This window comes from Gymnoscopelus braueri, assembly GCF_963280865.1.
Source record: "Gymnoscopelus braueri genome assembly, chromosome: 12".
NCBI classification, from domain to species: Eukaryota; Metazoa; Chordata; class Actinopteri; order Myctophiformes; family Myctophidae; genus Gymnoscopelus; species Gymnoscopelus braueri.
Window position 1 is genome coordinate 19,540,489 of NC_137614.1, and position 17,706 is coordinate 19,558,194.

The 17,706-nt window shown below is 40.1% G+C and overlaps 2 protein-coding genes across 5 annotated transcripts; both read right to left on the reverse strand.

Annotated features, from left to right (window-relative positions):
* Positions 1-1,956: 1,956 nt before the first annotated feature.
* srsf6a (serine and arginine rich splicing factor 6a) lies at positions 1,957-9,134 on the reverse strand. Of its 3 annotated transcripts, XM_080443509.1 has the most exons (7): positions 8,960-9,134; positions 8,050-8,294; positions 5,806-5,927; positions 4,375-4,577; positions 3,976-4,053; positions 3,518-3,842; positions 1,957-3,484 (listed from the first exon to the last, which is right to left on the reverse strand). In XM_080443509.1, the coding sequence occupies exons 1-7, from the start codon at positions 9,064-9,066 to the stop codon at positions 3,296-3,298; spliced, it is 1,269 nt and encodes a 422-aa protein (XP_080299635.1). In that variant the 5' UTR covers positions 9,067-9,134; the 3' UTR covers positions 1,957-3,295. The 3 variants fall into 3 exon arrangements, with proteins under 3 accessions (XP_080299635.1, XP_080299634.1, XP_080299633.1); XM_080443508.1 differs by having other exon boundaries at positions 1,957-3,842; positions 8,059-8,294; XM_080443507.1 differs by having other exon boundaries at positions 1,957-3,842.
* Positions 9,135-10,573: 1,439 nt separating this feature from the next.
* LOC308096184 (eukaryotic translation initiation factor 2 subunit 2-like) lies at positions 10,574-17,673 on the reverse strand. Of its 2 annotated transcripts, none has more exons than XM_080443515.1 (9): positions 17,536-17,673; positions 16,302-16,500; positions 15,265-15,368; positions 14,900-15,032; positions 14,268-14,368; positions 13,920-14,068; positions 13,366-13,422; positions 12,904-12,989; positions 10,574-12,545 (listed from the first exon to the last, which is right to left on the reverse strand). In XM_080443515.1, exons 1-9 carry the CDS (start codon positions 17,548-17,550, stop codon positions 12,370-12,372), a joined length of 1,020 nt encoding a protein of 339 aa, XP_080299641.1. In that variant the 5' UTR covers positions 17,551-17,673; the 3' UTR covers positions 10,574-12,369. The 2 variants fall into 2 exon arrangements, with proteins under 2 accessions (XP_080299641.1, XP_080299640.1); XM_080443514.1 differs by having other exon boundaries at positions 17,527-17,670.
* Between the last annotated feature and the right edge of the window lie 33 nt (positions 17,674-17,706).

Sequence of the window (17,706 nt, forward strand, 5' to 3'; positions counted from 1 at the left end):
CACTGGGCCTGGCTCCAAGTAATCTTCATAGGTGGGTCACAATACAGCTTTAGCCAATATCGCCCAGGCCAACTGTGGTCACTGCATTCTATGCCTATGCAAATTCCTTGTATGAGCCTCATATTAGGGAAGCAAATGCTTCTGATTCTGAGGAGACAGTTACAGGTTAATCCTAACCCGCTGACAGTAGCTCAAAATACCATACCACCTTTACAGTGGTGTTAAGTAACTAAACACATTTGCTCAAGTACTGTACTTAAGTAAAATTTTGAGGTACTTTTACTTTACTGGAGTATTTCCAATTGTCTATACTTTTACTTCTAGTACTCCACTATCTCTGAGGCAAATATTGTACTTTTACTCCACGATAATTATTTGAAAACTTTAGTTACTAGTTACTTTGCAGATATAAATTATTACATTATAAAACATACATTAACCACATTAGCCCTATCTTATACCTAGGCTATTTGAAAATAGCCGATCTACAAGCTCACAACGCGTTGCATCGCAATGTTGTGAGCTTGCAGATCTGATATTTTCAAACATTTTAGTACTTTTACTTTTGGTACTTTAAGTACATTTTGATACCAATACTTTTGTACTTTACTCAAGTACATTTTTAATTCCGGACTTTTACTTAACAGAGTAGCCTACTTCTACATTGCAGTATTGATACTTTTACGTAAAACATTTACATTTAAGTAAAACATTTGAGTACTTTTTCCACCACTGCACCTTTACAATCTATTGAACCAGACTTATTTTATGTCTCAAAGACCCCCATGCTCCTGTGGTACTTAATTCTGTCCCAACGCGTTTCTAAAACAAACATTGTTGTTGTCCTTTCAAGTTGGAAATATCGATTATTATATCAAACTCAAAATATGACACAAATATCAGTGTTATTCAATCAAGTAACCTATCATTAAAAAGGGAAAACAGAATCCTACTGACTACTGACTGACCCTGGGTGACTTTTCGAAATGGTTTTCGATGCTGTTTTTTAATAAATGGCTAGTAGTGACACAGCCTTTGCAATGTTTACATAATTATGCTATCAATTCCACCAAAAGCCAACCAATTCCGTTAAAATGGCGGAGGATCAGAAAACCTTGAAGCAAAAATGAGTAAAAGCACAGGGTCTCAATTCCTGTGAAAATCCCATTTACCAAAAAAAAAAAGAGAAAGAAAAAAGAACCCTGCAATCCATTCTGGCAAGATCACGAATGAATGAACCCTAAAACATCGCAGACCTTCAGGGTATCATAATCAAACCGACGACGTAAGTCATTATTGTCAACTATTTATTAAACCATGTCAATTAAAAGCGCCAACATTTGATATTTATTAAACCAACATAGGGTAGCCTACTGCTGTTATTATATTCACAAGTGCATGCCATGCGCTATAGCCTAATTTGCGAACCAAAGAAAAACTGAGACACCATACCATGGGAAATTCTTACACTTGACGGATGTCTGTACCGATTAGCGGATGATAATTATACTAAATAAATAAATGCATTATTGCTTATACTGATCAATTCAGGAACTGAATTTGGCTTACCAGCTCGGTCTCCTGCGGCTCCGGATCTCCAACAGCGCATGCGTCTACACTACAGCCTATGCTCAAACAATATAACATTCAAAGACTTGCATTGAATTCGCCCCACAATGGTCGATTAAGACCATAAAAATACAATGGAGAGTCGATTCATAGTAGACAGTCAATGGGGTTCTTGGGAGTCTATATTATACTAAAAATAAAAGCTATGTTTTCATTTGGAACCCCCCCCCCCACACACACACACTATATTGCTGCTGTTCATTTCTCCAGAAATGCCCAGCCCTTAATGTTAAACCATTTATTATATAATTAGAAAGATATAGGTCGCGGTGTTACTGCAGTCTAGAAGTGTCAATCGTTCAGTAAGGAAGGCAACACCACAAAGTTAATGTTTTCATTAAGAACTTTAATTAAATGTACAATAAAAATGGACACGTTTCTTTGACCACAGAAAGATCAAATTTATAGAGAAATCACATTACACGGTGGTGGTTGTCATATTTGCCAATAATATCCTAACATGGCCACATACCTGGGCAACTATCATCGAGCTGGGAGGCCAGGGGGCAGACCAAGGAACAGATGGGGTGGGGGGTTAGATCGACATGCTGGCCTTTTAACACCTCGGGATCCCCCAGTTAGAAGAGGTAATGTGGCCTGGGATTCTCTGCTTTAACTGTTACCTCAGTGACCCAAAAAGTGGATGAAGATGGATGGCAACTATTGAACAGCATCTGGGGTTCAAGTGTCTTGCTCAGGACACTTGGACACTACGCCAGGAGGAGCAGAGGATCGATCTGGGAACCTTCGGCTACCCAAGCAGCCACTCTATATACTGAGCCACTGTCGCACTTGGAACATAATTCTTTGCACATTATGCCTATTGATTTGAACATATTTTTGATTCACAAAAAATGAAAACAAAGAGGGGGGGGGGGGGGGGGGCTATGGATTGTCAAACCCTCGCTATCAGAAGATAATACACATCACTGAAAAATCAGACACTGAAGATAGTTTAAATGGCATGAAACGAGGCATCTCTAGAAAATTTAAATCCTGCAAGTAATTATGAAATAGTGGGGACATTTTTAAATAGACTACTCACTGCAGGCACCTGACAAAACATAAGACTCAGGCGGAGCAAAGGAGGAAATGGACAAAGCCATCACGTAAGCTCTATGTACAAGATTTAAAAAAAAGAAATTGGGATCTTTGCACCACTTGTTGACCAACGAAAATGAAGTTCCAACCTTCCTTGTGCCTTCTAGTATGCAGTTTAGTATGTTATTTAGCATTCGGGTTATGCAGTTTAGAGTGACAAGATTACGAATGGTACAACAGGAATGCACCCATTAAGGCATGGAGAAAAGGGAAAAAAAATGGTAAAAACAAAACCCAATTCCATATCTATTTTTTTCCTACAAGCATGCACTTGAGCCTGAATCAAAAACACAATGACTACAAATCCTAGGACATACTAATGGACAGGAGAATAAAGAAATGATAACTAACCCATACATACCCACTAGCATATGCCATGTATGCCAATCATTGGTATTATATAATCTAGGAAATGCAAATCTTAACATGTTGAAGCAAGTGCACACTTGTGGGAGGAACAGATAGGACAACTCAGGAAGCATGATCAATTCATCAAAACACTGCCTGTTACAAATAAGCATAGTAATCAAGGAAAAACTAAACAATTATCAGCAGCTGAAACAGCCTAATCATGAGAGGCTGATCTAGACCGTGAGCGAGACCGGGAGCGGGACTTGGAGCGCGAGGCAGAACGTTTCTCAACAGATGTGACGTGTTGGTCCTTAGCTTTCTGAGGGGAAGGGGAGCGGGAAGCGGACCTGGCTTCACGCTCGTCCTTGCCGTTCTCCACCGGAGACGGTGAGCGGCTACGTGACTTCTTTGGCGAGCGGCTACGTGACTTCGTAGCCTTCTTTGGCGAGCGGCTACGTGACTTCTTTGGCGAGCGGCTACGTGACTTCTTATCAGCAGACTTCTCCTTGGAACGGCTGCGGGAATCACGCTCAGACTTCACCTTGGAGCGGCTGCGGGAATCACGCTCAGACTTCACCTTGGAGCGGCTCTTTGAACGTGACTTTGACTTGCGCTCTCCAGAGCGGGAACGGGATTTGTGGCTGCGGGAACGAGAATGAGACTTGCGGGAGCGAGACTTGCTTTCGGGGGACTTGGAGTGAGACTTCCTTCCAGACCTGGAGCGGGAACGACGACTCCTCTTGTTGCTACGGGAACGAGATCTGCAAGGAATAGTTGTATAAATATGTAATTAAAACCGTGGCTTTAGGAGAGAAATGTTCAAATAATTCACATGATGGTGTGAATTATGATTCTTTACGTTTACTTGCGTATACAAATCAATCCTAATCTCACCTGGAGCGGGATCTGGAACGGCTCCTGGAGCTCCTGCTCCGACGGCTCCTGCTGCGGGAGTGACGGCGGCTTCGAGACCTGCGGAGGACAGATGGGGAAAAAGGAAACAATGAGCAAGGAAATTAATAAAAACATTTTCAGGTGTTAGCTGACAAGAGTTAAGAATAGAGCAGTATATGACTTTTGGAGGCCCTGAGCCCTAAGTGTTCTTTATGTCTGTTATAATCTCAATTTTAAGTAGATTTATTTATCAGCCACCCACTGATTTTATACTTCTCTTACCGTTAGACTATCGCATTATTGTTGCGTGTGTTCTTATATTTAGCTGTATATGACCAGCACACAGAAACTATGTTTAACATGTAGAGGGGAATCTTCCACTGGAGGCTTTCAACTCACCTGGATCGGCTGCCGGAGTATGATCTCCGTCGGCGAGACTTGTCTTCCACCAGACGTATTTTTCTACCATTGATGTCTGTGCCGTCCAGCTTGTCAATGGCCCGCTTCAAGTCCGATTGGGAGCGGAACTCGATAACGCCCTCGTTGGTGCGCTCCTTATGGGCGTCTGCGTAAGTCACCTCTCCTGCCTGGCGCATGAAGTCCTGGAATGGCATAAGATTTGGTTGGTTTACATGCCAACATGAAGACCAAATTAAAAAATATGACCACGCCAAGAACTAAATAAAGTTAAATATGATAACTTGGATTTGAAAACAAAAAACAATATCTACCACCTCTATTCAGAATTGTTCTCACCATGGCGTACATGGGTCTGAATAAAGAATAATGAAGAAAAATACTTCTGCTAAACAATCTATCAGCAGATTAGTGATGCTTAATCTACCACTTGCTACCCTATCTCTGGTACATACGTATCTGACACCATCCATAAATATACTGCCCAACCCCCCCCCCCACACATTCCCGCAGTTATAATTTACAAAGGTCATGGTGCAGCAAAGCGAGCAGCTACATTGGCACAAATTCACAATTCAGGCATGCAAACTGGGTAAGGATGAGAAAGGTGACAAGATTTTAACATTTGAAATGACAAAATGGAAGACCAAACACTTTAGAGCAGAATTATTTTGTTCTGGCCATGGTAATGCATTAGATTAAACTTGAGGCAAAAGTGAAAATATTGACACTTTGCAATTCCTTGAAATTGTCTAGTAGTGAGTATTACTTTCGTAGAATGACTGATGAGCGGTTGGTGCATTAACTAGCTGTGCCATTAGGCACACCAAATTTGATCCTTTAAGAATGTAACAATTCAAATGCATTCCTCCTTACTCTCAATTTATTGCATTGGCTATTCAAAAAATAGTGTGTCACTTCATGCTTGTGCATCTGCTATTTCTGAACATTTTGGGTGAGAACTACCGATTTAGAAAAGCATTTGCAGAATCGGCCTCAGGTCTTAATGGGTAAAATGTCTTATCACATTATGCATATCGTCATTGTATCATACAGTACAATAGACAGTTGTCTGTCTATTTTACAGTCTCATCGTACCATAATGTTGTCAAGTGGGTTCCCGACTTCCCATGTTACAGAATGTGGTTATGCACTGCACCAAACTCCCAGAGACTTATTATAATGGTGTCCAATCATGTGCAATGGAGCTTAAATATGCAGGTTTTCATTCCAGCCCAACACTACACCAGCCCATTTAATTAATTAGCCCCCCCCCTTCTCTCTGGTTGAGGGTATGCCAATTAGTGAGGCAAGCTGTAGAGTTGATGGCTGAATGAAAACATCCAAGGCACACCACTGCTGTATAAGCTACTGTACATGGTCATTCAAATGACTCTTGTCCAACATGCTCACCTTCAGGTCCTGCCAGCTGCAGCGGCTTGATAGGTTCTCCACAATGAGCCGGTACTCTGTACGAACCGGAGGCCCGTACTTATCCCTGCCAGTGCGGCTTCGGCTACTGTAACCACCGCTACCTTTAAACACAACAGGAAATGGAGACTGTCAGAGAGGAAACAAAGACAAAAAGGCTGTTTCTCTCTCAAACTGACACAAAAAGATCAGCCTGATTGATTAATCGTGAGCCAGTGACTAGCCAGATAGAGTCCAAGTTGACCAATAAGATTGGATCTTGTGAGAGAAAAAAAAAGACCTTTTGTTTCCAGTTTCAACAATAAGACAAACCTTCAGTAAAGTGATCTACCAAAGCTGCTGCTTGGGCTCTTAAAAGTTTGTACAGGTCAGCGTTTGGAAGTTGTTCACTGCTGCAAAGAACACCACTGCATCTGTTTCCAGCAACACAAAGCCTTGTCTGACTCGAGCATAACACACCGGTGATGCTTTTAGCTGCATTAACAAATGGACAGTGATGTTCTTGCAAGACCTTTGAACCCTGAAAAACAGATGAAAAGGGTGGGGCATCCACATATGTTGCTGTCAACAACAACGTTCAGTCAAATTAAAGAAAAACGAGTCAACCGCAATAGATAAATTCTTTTGTACCATCTGTCCAGATGACCAGATGTCATTCAAGTTCAATTTCTTTTCCCCCCCGTGTTCACTTACTTACAAAATCCACTAACATTTCTTGCGTGAGAAAAGATGTTTTACTATTGTTGCGGCACTTTTTTGCTGTCAACATAGAAACCAATGGCAATCCTCACCATCACCCCTGGTCTATTGGCAAAAGGCTGCTGTCATCATGGCTTCCGGTTAGGTCAGCCAAGGATCAAGAGGGGGCAAAGGTAGGTGACACACACATTGTAAGGTGAAAGCCAAGGCCAAACGGGACAGGCAGTCATCTTTAGCCAGTCATCTTTAGCCTCTATGGACTCTCAGCCTCAGCCCGCAACTGGACTCTTTCAAATTGAAACATCAAGGACTTTTGTTAATGTTGAATATATATATATATATAGATGTAAAATAATTATCAAAACTTAAGTAAAACATGTACATTTGACAAAAAAATATTCTAGACTAGAAACTGCAAGCTACATGAGATGACAGAGTAGTGTTTGCAATAAACATACTCAAGGGCAAACACGCAAAGAGATGAGGCCATGAAAACTTAACCTTCCAAAAAAAAGGAGGAAAAACAAAAAGGAAATGGATACAGCATTGACCAAGTATCGAATATCACATAAGGCTTTGTAGTCCATGACATAAAACAAAGTCTACTAGTGTTTAGGCCTGTCACAAGAATTACATAATTGCCTAGTCTAATTAACCTAATTATTTGAGATAGTCGCAATTAGTCGCAATTACTTTGCATAATTGTCAGTTTCCATGTTGAAAGGTTCTCATAAAATCTTTTAATATTTTCCAGAAATAGCAGATCTACAAGTTTACAACGTGTCAATTTGAGACGTTGTAAACTTGTAGATCAGCTTTTTTTAAAATATATATATATAATTTCTTACGTAAACTATTATATTATGTCAGTAATTTCTTTGTATATTTAAGTTATTCGTCATATCTGCCCTGTGGAATGTTTGATTACAAAGCCTAAAAGGCAAAGAGAAATAAAAAATGTATTCATTTGTTCCAATGTTTAATGCCAAAAACACAATTAAATCGTTAATCGCAATTATTTGAATGACAACTAATTGTAAACGTGATGTGTAATCGTGACAGCTTCACTAGTGTTCACTTATTATAGAGGCTGGACCTCAGACAAGGGCTTTTGTTAGGTCAGACCTAAAAAATTAAATAAATACAAAAGTCAAGTCTTGACTTTGCTAAACCACAGGTGAACTTCACTCTGTTAGAATCATTACATAACATACAATATAGAGTACTGCCTGTACTAAAGGTTATTACGCAACGGGCCTTGCATAACTACTGATATTTGCATGCACTGCAGGTCTGGTCAAGTGAAAAAACTTGGCATGTTTTAAGAGCTAATCCACTACTGGCATAAAATAAACATTTGATGCCGTACCTGCGAATTTAAGAATCAACAAAATGGTTACTCCACTGCGTCTCTAAAGAAAGAATTGAGAGTTGTGTGTTGTGTGTCGATTTGTGTTGTGTGTCGAGAACGTATCTGTCTCCAATGGGAAGGGGGAGAGGGAGTGTGAAGGAATTGACTGCACTTACTGCGATCACCACCTCCTCGATCACCACCTCCTCCACCACCACCGTAGCCCCCACCGCCGCCGTCCCGGCCGCGGCCGCCACCACCACCACCACCACCACCTCCTCCTCCTCCGTAGCTATCCCGGTCTCGTCGCGGTCCACGGGCATGCTCCACGATCACCCGCTCCCCGCACAGCTCCTTCCCGTTCAACTCATACACGGCGTCGTCGGCATCTCGGTTATCCTCGAACTCCACGAATCCGTACCTACAGATGAGCAGAAACAAATACAATTATTACTTATTAACTCAAACTGGCGTTCGTAGTTTAACTACCAGGGAGGACAGGTTTGAAAGTGGTTAAAACCACCGTCGTGAGTTGTTGTTGCAGGTAGGCCTGTCACAATTAAGCCTAAAAAGGCAAACAGAAATTAAGTCTTTACACATACGTTTCACTGTAATTTTTAAACACATTTAAATCGTTCATCGCAATTATGTCTTTCACATAATTTGTCAACTTAAATTTGAGACAGCCCTAGGAAAGCTAGCAACAACTCCCCGTCGTGAGTTGTTGCAGGGAGCACAGTAATGTTATGTATGCCTGCATGGCTCGGCTCAACACGACGCCATTGGAACACAAAGCGCCATATTGGCCATGCACATTGTCCAGCCACACTGGCATGGGAAAGTTGATATCGCTATATATATATATCGCTGAATGATAATATAGTTAGTTTTCAACAATGATGGGTGTTCAAAAACTACAACATATATTCCGAGGTTCTGATGAACTAATAGTTTAACGCGTAGATACCGAGTCTTCCGGGGAGTTAGCACTGTTAGCATGCTAACAGCTAGCACTGTTAGCATGGCCGGGCTAACGTTAAGCTAACCCGCGTTTTCCAAAAATTGCACAAACGAAGAAAAACTCACCCATTTTTTAAATCAATTTCCGCGACCTTTCCATATCCGCCGAAAAATCTCTGGATGTCTTTTTCACGAACATGGTAGCTCAGTCGTCCGATGTAAATACGAGGCATGGTTATAATTAGTTGTCGTCTCCTCCAACACAACTTGTTCGCACGAGCGACCTGCTGCTGCCTGCTGTAAAGAGTGTAAACGAAGAGGAAGTCAGCATCCCCGCTCACTGGCATTGTTGCCATGTCTGCTTATTATAAGCGACGTTGGGCTTGTTTCTAAAGTGTAGTTGCTTATTTTGGGCTTTGTGTAATATTGTTTATAAGAGTGTTTTTTTTTTTCACATTTCCTTCAATATTTTTAAATAGCCGCCGTTTAAAGTGCTCATGTGACCTGTAGTCGCTTCTACTGGGCTTGTTTTCATATATATGGTTGCTTGTTTCTCTAGCAAAATCTGGCAACTCTGCTCACTGGCCCACGGTGCACTTCCGCTCTCTTTAAAAAATAAAAGCACGTATTTTATGACAAAGGAATAAAATGTGACCTGCACATTTTTTTATGTGACTAAATAAATATCAATATATTTAAATGTAAACATGTGTAACATATAATTATGTTAACATTTATTTAAATACATTTAATAAAAAATGTTTCACTATTTCACCGGCTGTAATGAAAATGTTTCACTTCTATAAAATTAATTGTTGCATATTTACAGCTAACATGGTTGAGTACTGATGACACTACAATATCTTTAAAGGTAGTGTAATGTTTTGTTAAGATAAGTGTTAAATAGCTCTATATTCTGATTGTAATCATTGCTATAGAATCAATGTTTGTTCAATAACGGGTCTATAATAAGGGGTCTCCTTGTCTCTCTCTAGCTCTTTAGTAAACAAAATAAAACTAATTTTCAGGTCAGGATATTAATTTCACCCAATCTGGAGAGAGAACTCATACAGGATTAAGGATAAACAAGTGGAACCCCAAAAATTGTAGACAAAATAGGAATAGGAAAAATATAAAATTGAGGTTGATAAATGGGTACTCTCTCCTGGTTGGGTGAAATTGGCAACCTACCTTTGCCTTAACAAAAAACTATTCGTTTCAACCAAAAATATATCACTTACACACCCTTTAATGGTAGAACAGCTACCATGATGGAATACGCCAGGCTAGCCAGTGATCATGACAAGCCAGTCAAAAATATATTTGAATTACATTTTGAATACAAAAGCGTCATTATCAGTTAGTTTGAATCCAGCAATTGTTTTTGCTTTCTTGGCCACCATAACAACATGTATGGGGCACTGACGCATAGGGGTATGGAGCCATGAAATTGTAAGCCGCCACACACAAAATGGATGACTGTCAATAACTGGGAATGAACACAAGCTGCTCCTATGTCAGATCCTCTCCTCAGTGGTAACATTTCAAGCTACCATGTTCATTACACATTAATGACACAGTACCACTGTACAACTCAATTAAGGGTTTTGTTTTGCCATTACATATGAGGTAATAAATCTGAAACAAGGAAGCAGCTAGATGATGTTCTCATTCCCTCTCACACATTATTGTATCATTTATAACCAATTCAGAGTTGTACAGAAATAAAGAGAACAGTGATAGGGAGCAAGTTGAGTATTTTATTTGTAAAAACCAGGTTTAAAATGATTTCTATCAAGATCTTTTCATCCATATGCATCACCAATTCAACAAGACCCAGTTAAATTTAGAGTTCCACTCAAACAAATATGCATCCATTTCAGATTAGAAAAGGTCTTAGGATATTTTCAATAGTACACAACAGTGTTATTTTCATGACAGTAATGATTTTTTGGCAAAGTATTCAATTTATTCAAATTATGGATATTTAATTTCAAAATGTAACTCTTCATTTCCTGCCTTGCTTGTGGTGTATGTTTTCTGGATCCCAGTTGACATAAAGGACCCAATACGGACATCTGCTTTGAGGTGCCAGTTCACAATAAGGTGATATCTAAGGGCAGCGTGTCGCTTAAGATGTGTATTTCAGTGAGAGAATTCCCAGTCAACGTTAGCTAGGCAACCTGTTTCACATGACAAAACCTTGTATTGGGCACTTGATTTTCAGTCTCGCATCCGAATCTCTCCACCTAGGTAGAATGTGTTGATCTAAACTGCAGGAACCAAAGAAAAAGAACAATTGCTCATCAATGCCATTAAAGAACTCTAACACAGCAGATTTCCTATCTATTTCTCACACACTAGCTCACTGTCAGAGTCCATGTTTGGATAGTTCTTATTCTTAATCAGTTAGATGAAAATAAACCCTTGTAAAGACTCTCTTAGGCAACTAGCAACAGTTGACAACTCTCCCCACTGTAACCTTGTGTCTTTCTGATGTATCTCGTTATGAGCTAGGGTAGAGGGCCGCTTCATGGGACCTAGGGTCATTAACCTACCAGAGAACAGGCAGCATGGATTCATTATCTGGAGAAAACATTGATAAAGACAAATGACTCATTAAAGCCTAAGGTATACCGAGTTGCCCACAGTGTCTCGCCTCGAAAATAGCACATCTACAAGCTCACAACGTGTGCGACACATTGCGAGCTTGTAGATAGGCAATTTTCGGTGTGAGACATCAGTGCGCAACACAGTATATATCAGGCGTTTAAGGCCAAGATGTTATGGAGCAAATAAACTCTCTGGTTGTAGTTCACCTGAGCAAGAGTACACTTTTGTTTTCAGAGGGTTCTCCATTTAAAGCTACAATCTGCAAATTATTTTGATGAACAAAATCTTATTTTAACCAATCTATATGGTATAGCATGTTAATACAATATAACTAGCACATCTGCAGTGGTTGTTATTTTAACCAATTCAAATCCTGGGTGTTACAGTTGCAATTACATCTCTCTGTTGGGATGACAAAACTTGCGGCTTTAAATGACTTATTCAAAACACATCCAAATGGTTTGATATGTGGTGCTTGTACAACAGAGAGGGGGGAAAATGAAGGAATCAAGTAATGTTAATTCAGGATTCCCAGGTGGGAGAATAAAGGATAACAGCAAATGGAGAAAAAAAAGAAGAAAAAAAACTAGCAACTGGGAGAGAGCTGGGTTTGTAAGCGAGACCACAGAATGCACCAATGTGAATTGAACATAAAACACATCATCTGTTTGTGGGCCTGCCTGTGAACACTCCTAACCCCTTCATATATTCTCCAAACCACTCAACTTTAGCCTCTCTCACACTTCTTTGCATGGTTGGGCTGAATCATAGCCTATCAACAGCCAAACCTCCACCTGTCCAATACAGAAAGTCCAGTTATAAATCACAAGGGGGCGTCTAGCCACCCCGCCCCAAGTCATCCTCCCCTAGCAAAGAGAGAGGGGGGAGCCAGAGAGGGAGGGCAGCCCCGGTTAGGTGACCTCTTAGTTGGCTTTGGCGCGGAGCTGTGCCCTCTTGCCCGTGACAGCCTGGAATCCGGTCTTGATGCTAGCGACCGAGCAGCGGGAGTGGCAGGTCTCACATTGTAGGAAGTAGAGACGAGTGTCCTTTTGGAGGATGGTGTCTGGAGAGCGGCAAGTGTGACACGTCACATATTCCTCTGTTGGGGGGTGTGATGGGAAAATTAATGTCAGAATAAGATCAATGGAAATCTTCTTTCTTATCCACATGTGGAAACTTGTCTTTTATTTCACAGTAGTAGTTATAAGAATGAGACCGTACACAATACATTTGAGAACAAACACTGCAAGATATATACGGGCAACAAGCTTCCGCTACATATTACTTGAATTTACAACTCCACTTAAAAACTAAATTTATTATTTCTGGCCGAGACAACATATTACAAAGAATTATATACCAAAATGTGAAAATGTAATAAACTAGAACTGAGACACCTGATTTGTTTTTGACACCTAACGTCTTTGAATAAATGGTGAAAAATAGGTCTCACTTACTGATATATCTTCTCAATACATTTTCTATCTGTTTCTGCTGAAATCTGCCTTTAATCACAAGCTGGTTATTTCCATCTATGGAACCACTGGTGAAGGGGAAAAAATGGTAAGCAAACTTAACATCAACAGTTAAAAAAGAAAATCATTGTCAAAGTCTAAGAACGTAAACCAGATATCAATTTGAAGTTGTATTGGTACGATTAATAGATCTATAAGTTCCACACACAAATAAACATGATTAAAGAGCATGTGGCAAGACAAATGAGTACTAGAAATACATTTTATCTGGTCTATATTGTACAAAAAGATGGTCAAAAGTGCTGAAGAGCAATAGAATAAATGTGAACAGATGTTCCTTTCCTGTTCCTCCCAGCACTGTAAATATGAATAGACTTTAATATATAGTTAAATGGATAAATTATCCTATTAAATTAAAGATAGATGGTAAATAACATGTATTACCTTGTACCCAACTCAGCCAAGAGGAAAGCCAGGAGATGCTTTGGCTGACGATGCAAACTGTAATAAACCACACAAAATGCCAGTTTTTAAAATGACAACCAGGAGGATATTTCATTTATGTTTTCCAAGAAGTCAATCTATGAAAAAGCTTTCTTATAAAAAAAAGATCGTGTAACGTTTGAGAGCCATCACTGGATTGGAGACGGATTTGGTTGGCAGCATATATATATATTTATATTGAAATGGTTATGATCAGAATGCCATATTGGCTCTTTCCCAGTAACCACACAGTACGCAACTGTTATTTGTTTTAGTAGTGTACATATATTTACTTGAATAGGCTATTTACAGTACTCTTTCCACTCAATATTCACCAACTACAGGAGATAATCTACTGTAGCAGGGTACTTTTACGATACAGATTTTTTCCTTTTTTGTAATAGACATCATAGGCAAGTTTGAAAACTAAAAATGTATTAATAAATAAACACCAAATATACGCAGATACAGAAGCTGAAGCTCAATGGCTTTACAGGAGAAGGGGGGTGACTTACAGTTTGCAGATGTCTGTGAAGTTTACAAAGGACGTTTTCTTGGTACCCACTCGCACCACCTGAGGAGGCTTCATCACAAACTTCCTCTTCTCTCCAGCCACCATATCTGGGTTCTTCTCCCTCATGATGTTGAAGACTCGGTTGAGCAGCTGAGTGGAGGAATAGCAGAGTCATCATCATAATAAATACAGATTCACAATTCAGTAGTTTATTGACATATTGATCAGGATAGCTACAGTATGTATTGCCTCAGTGTACTCTCAATGAAAACAAGAGAGGACATTAGACACTTGAAGGTGAGAGCTTGTGTGTTTGTGCAGGTGTGTACGTTTATGTTATGTCTCCTACCTCGTCATACGAGTAGTCTCTCTCTGTACCAGCCCAGGTTGGTCCTGTGGAGGCGCTAAATGAGATTCCATCATTGTTTTTCCCCTCGTCATCCTCAAGAGCTGCCAACACAGAGTGCAACACATCATTACACACACACGCCACAACAAAACGCACAAGTACACTAAAACGTGTATTGGCCACTCGATGGCTTCATTGTGGTCAAATTAAAAACATAATATTAGTACTAACAATAATAAACTTTATGTATATTGCACTTTTCAAAACATTAGTGTTTTACAAAATAAAATAAATTGACTGAGATACATAACCACATAAAAGTACAACAAAGAATACAGATGACACAAAAAACAAACAATAAAATCAATACAACTAAACCGCAAAAGACAGAGGGACGGCATTCACAGAGCCTCCTGTCTATATCCTGGTTCATATTTATAAAACATATTTACAAGACTGGACTTACAGTACAACATACAGTATTATCCACAAGTTTTCTAGGGCATTGTGGGCATCACTTCCTGTCGATTTGATTAGGTATCAAATCGACAGGAAGTGATGCCCACAATGCCCTAGGAAACTTGTGGATACAGTAATATTTGATGTTTTTATTTTCAGTCATTGGTCCTCACCGTCATCCTTCAACTCCAACTCTCCCTCCTCAAAGTCTACTTTTTTTGGCTTCTTCTTCTTGGCTGGAAGCATGAGATCAAGATCGTCCTCCTCGATAACCTCCATAATCTGCTCACTTTCAATCTTCAGCTCCTGTGTTCATATGGAACAAAAGACATGTTCAGTGTGGGAGAACAATCAGAGAGGGGAATTACTCTAAGCCGACCCAGTAATATCAGATTTCAACCTACACAGTAAAAACCTCAGATTATTTAATTCTTAAGAGAATTTTAAACAGAGTTACAAATTTGGATTTAACACTGAGGATTTTAAAGGTGTACCAATTTGGCCGGTGAAGCAGAAAAGAGACCACAACTGAACTGACCTTAATTCCCTCCTCAATTATCTCATTATCAAACACTTTCTTCGGTTTCTTCTTTTTCTTCTTCTGGTTGAAGAAGTTCAGGTCATCCAGATCGTCAGATTGTTCTAGAGATGAACCAATAAAGCATTTCACTTGCTTGATTCATGAACAGTTTTTCGGATTGACATCGTTACATACATTTACATCATACATCGACATTTCGAGTGCCTTGCCCCAGTTTCAGATTGTGCAACTTTTCCATCATGTCGATAATGCCACATCTAGCAGGAGTCAAAGCTCTAACTTTATTTCAATGGTTGTTTATGCATGGTGAGAACTCAACCTTCACATGAACACCCATCTGCTCCAATTCTCCTAGAGATTTTTTTCGAAAATAGGCAATTTAAAGCTCACACAGTGTTAATTTAATATTGGAAAACTTTTGGCTATAATGACATGCCCAAAATAGGGATGCCAGGTTGTGGTTAAAGACAATGGCATATAACTGTATATCTTATATAGCTTATGAACAAACTGAACGACTGTGACCTTTGTAAAATACTCGGTCCAGGAAAAAATAAGCACACAGTAATTTTATTGAGGTATCTAAAGATCATAAAGTATGTTTCTGACAGTGCCAAAGTATGTGCTGTTATCGCGAGACTGTCCATCATTGCCAGCCTGACAACCAAATCTTGCAACACTACCGAGGTACCTACTAAACGATACCTGCCGCTGTTTAGACGCCTCAATAAAATTACGTAGTTTGCACATCGAAAAACCAGTGAACATAAAACAACCTGTGATGCATATTCCTGAACCGATTATATGACCACGGTCATAATTCTTCAGAAATAGTGTTTGTTCCTAAGCTGGTCCAGCTGGCTCTCATTGACTGCGATGCATTCCATCGAACGTCCGGTTCCAGTTTGCCATCCATGTGTGTCAACAATGGCGCATGCCCGGCATTGAGCGCTTCCATTCCTTCTTTAAATTAAGTTCCTTGACTCATTGGCCCCCTCTCTCCACTGACAAATACCCAGAAGTCATCCCTTTACCTTTCTTCTTTCCTTCATCCTCATCTAGATCAAACTCCTTGTCTTCTCCTCCTTCTGGCTCCACCTCCTTCACCTCCATCTCCTTGGACTCTTCTCCTCCGACTCCCTCTCCTCCAACCCCCTCTCCTCCTTCCTCATCCATCATGAAGGGCTTCTTCTTCTTCTTCTTCTTCTTGGACATGTTGGGGTCGAAAATCATCTAAAAGTAAAGAGGGAGAGGAGGAATGCAACGGGTTAATATCGAGGTTGTCATGTTAATAGAGCACCTCAGTATGTCACAATTTAGCAAGGTTACTTCAGCTCAAAAACATACGTCAGTAAATTAAAGCTTTAGTTTATGTGGTTCATATCTTGGCTTAAAGGGGAATACCACTCATTTTATTGGAAAATTACTGGATAATTGATTGAGGTCATGTGATCAGTGACATACGCAAGGTGTACTTTTGGCTACACCTTGCGTATGTCACTGATCACAGATCACATGACCTCAATCAATTATCCAGTTCTAGGCAACATAGAAGGGGAGGACTTTTTTCTTATTTCTACACAACAGCTCTAAGGTGTATTAAAGACATAGTTCAATGTTGAAAATGAGTGGTATTCCATTCCCCTTTAACCTCGCATCAAGACTATCATGGATGCATTTAATCGAGTCTGACTTTTACTTCCGTATCTATGAATGTCATCACATCAAATCGATCACATACATTCATGACAGTCTTGATCCAAGGCTAATCTTGGCTGCACATTAAAAAAATAACTTCAGTCACTACTAGAACGTTGACAGAGGACCCGTCAACGTTCTTTACAAACACTCTGAACAATGAAACACTACGAGACAACATTTCTGAACACATTGACTGCTGCCAGTGGAGCACATCATCAAAAGGCCGGGGCAGCTAACAGTTAGCTTAAAATTAGCCTGATATGGTTTCTTTCAATAACCATGGTCGGTGACACAGAAGATTGACGTCTCATACCGAATACGAATCAACAACATGATTTAGCAGTGATGCTAGCGAGTGAAATATGTGTACGTTTTCTACAGTCTACGGTTTTCAGCCGCCGTTCGAGGTAGACGGTTCATTGTAACCATGTGGAGAACACGGCACCAGGGAGTGGAGCAATGGAGAGGCAGGAGGCCCAAAGTCACTCTATCAACGATCATGTCTTATATTTCATCTTATTGCCAGCGACTAAGGTAGGAATTAGCGGATACGATTACCTCGCTCACTTCGTCTCCTGACATGTTTGCGGACTGGAAATGGCCTGGAATCTGTTAGGTTTTATCCTTCCAACAGAACGGTCTCTCTCACTCACTGCAGCCCGAAAGATGTCTTGCATCAGCGTTGGACGAGCAGTGCGCACGCGTGAAGATTGGCAACTCGTTACGTCAGTACCACGC

Bases quoted from the DNA above. Each gene is read 5' to 3' on its own strand.
- LOC308096184 (XM_080443514.1), bottom strand. From the start codon at position 17,550: ATGTCAGGAGACGAAGTGAGCGAG. The intron at 16,501-17,526 runs GTAATCGTATCC...CTTTACTTTTAG, and splicing joins CAGGAGACGAAGTGAGCGAG to ATGATTTTCGACCCCAACAT. The intron at 15,033-15,264 runs GTCAGTTCAGTT...ATATGAACACAG, and splicing joins TAATTGAGGAGGGAATTAAG to GAGCTGAAGATTGAAAGTGA.
- srsf6a (XM_080443507.1), bottom strand. From the start codon at position 9,066: ATGCCTCGTATTTACATCGGACGACTGAGCTACCATGTTCGTGAAAAA. The intron at 8,295-8,959 runs GTGAGTTTTTCT...GCTCATCTGTAG, and splicing joins GAAATTGATTTAAAAAATGG to GTACGGATTCGTGGAGTTCG. The intron at 4,578-5,805 runs GTGAGCATGTTG...ATGCCATTCCAG, and splicing joins GCAGCTGGCAGGACCTGAAG to GACTTCATGCGCCAGGCAGG.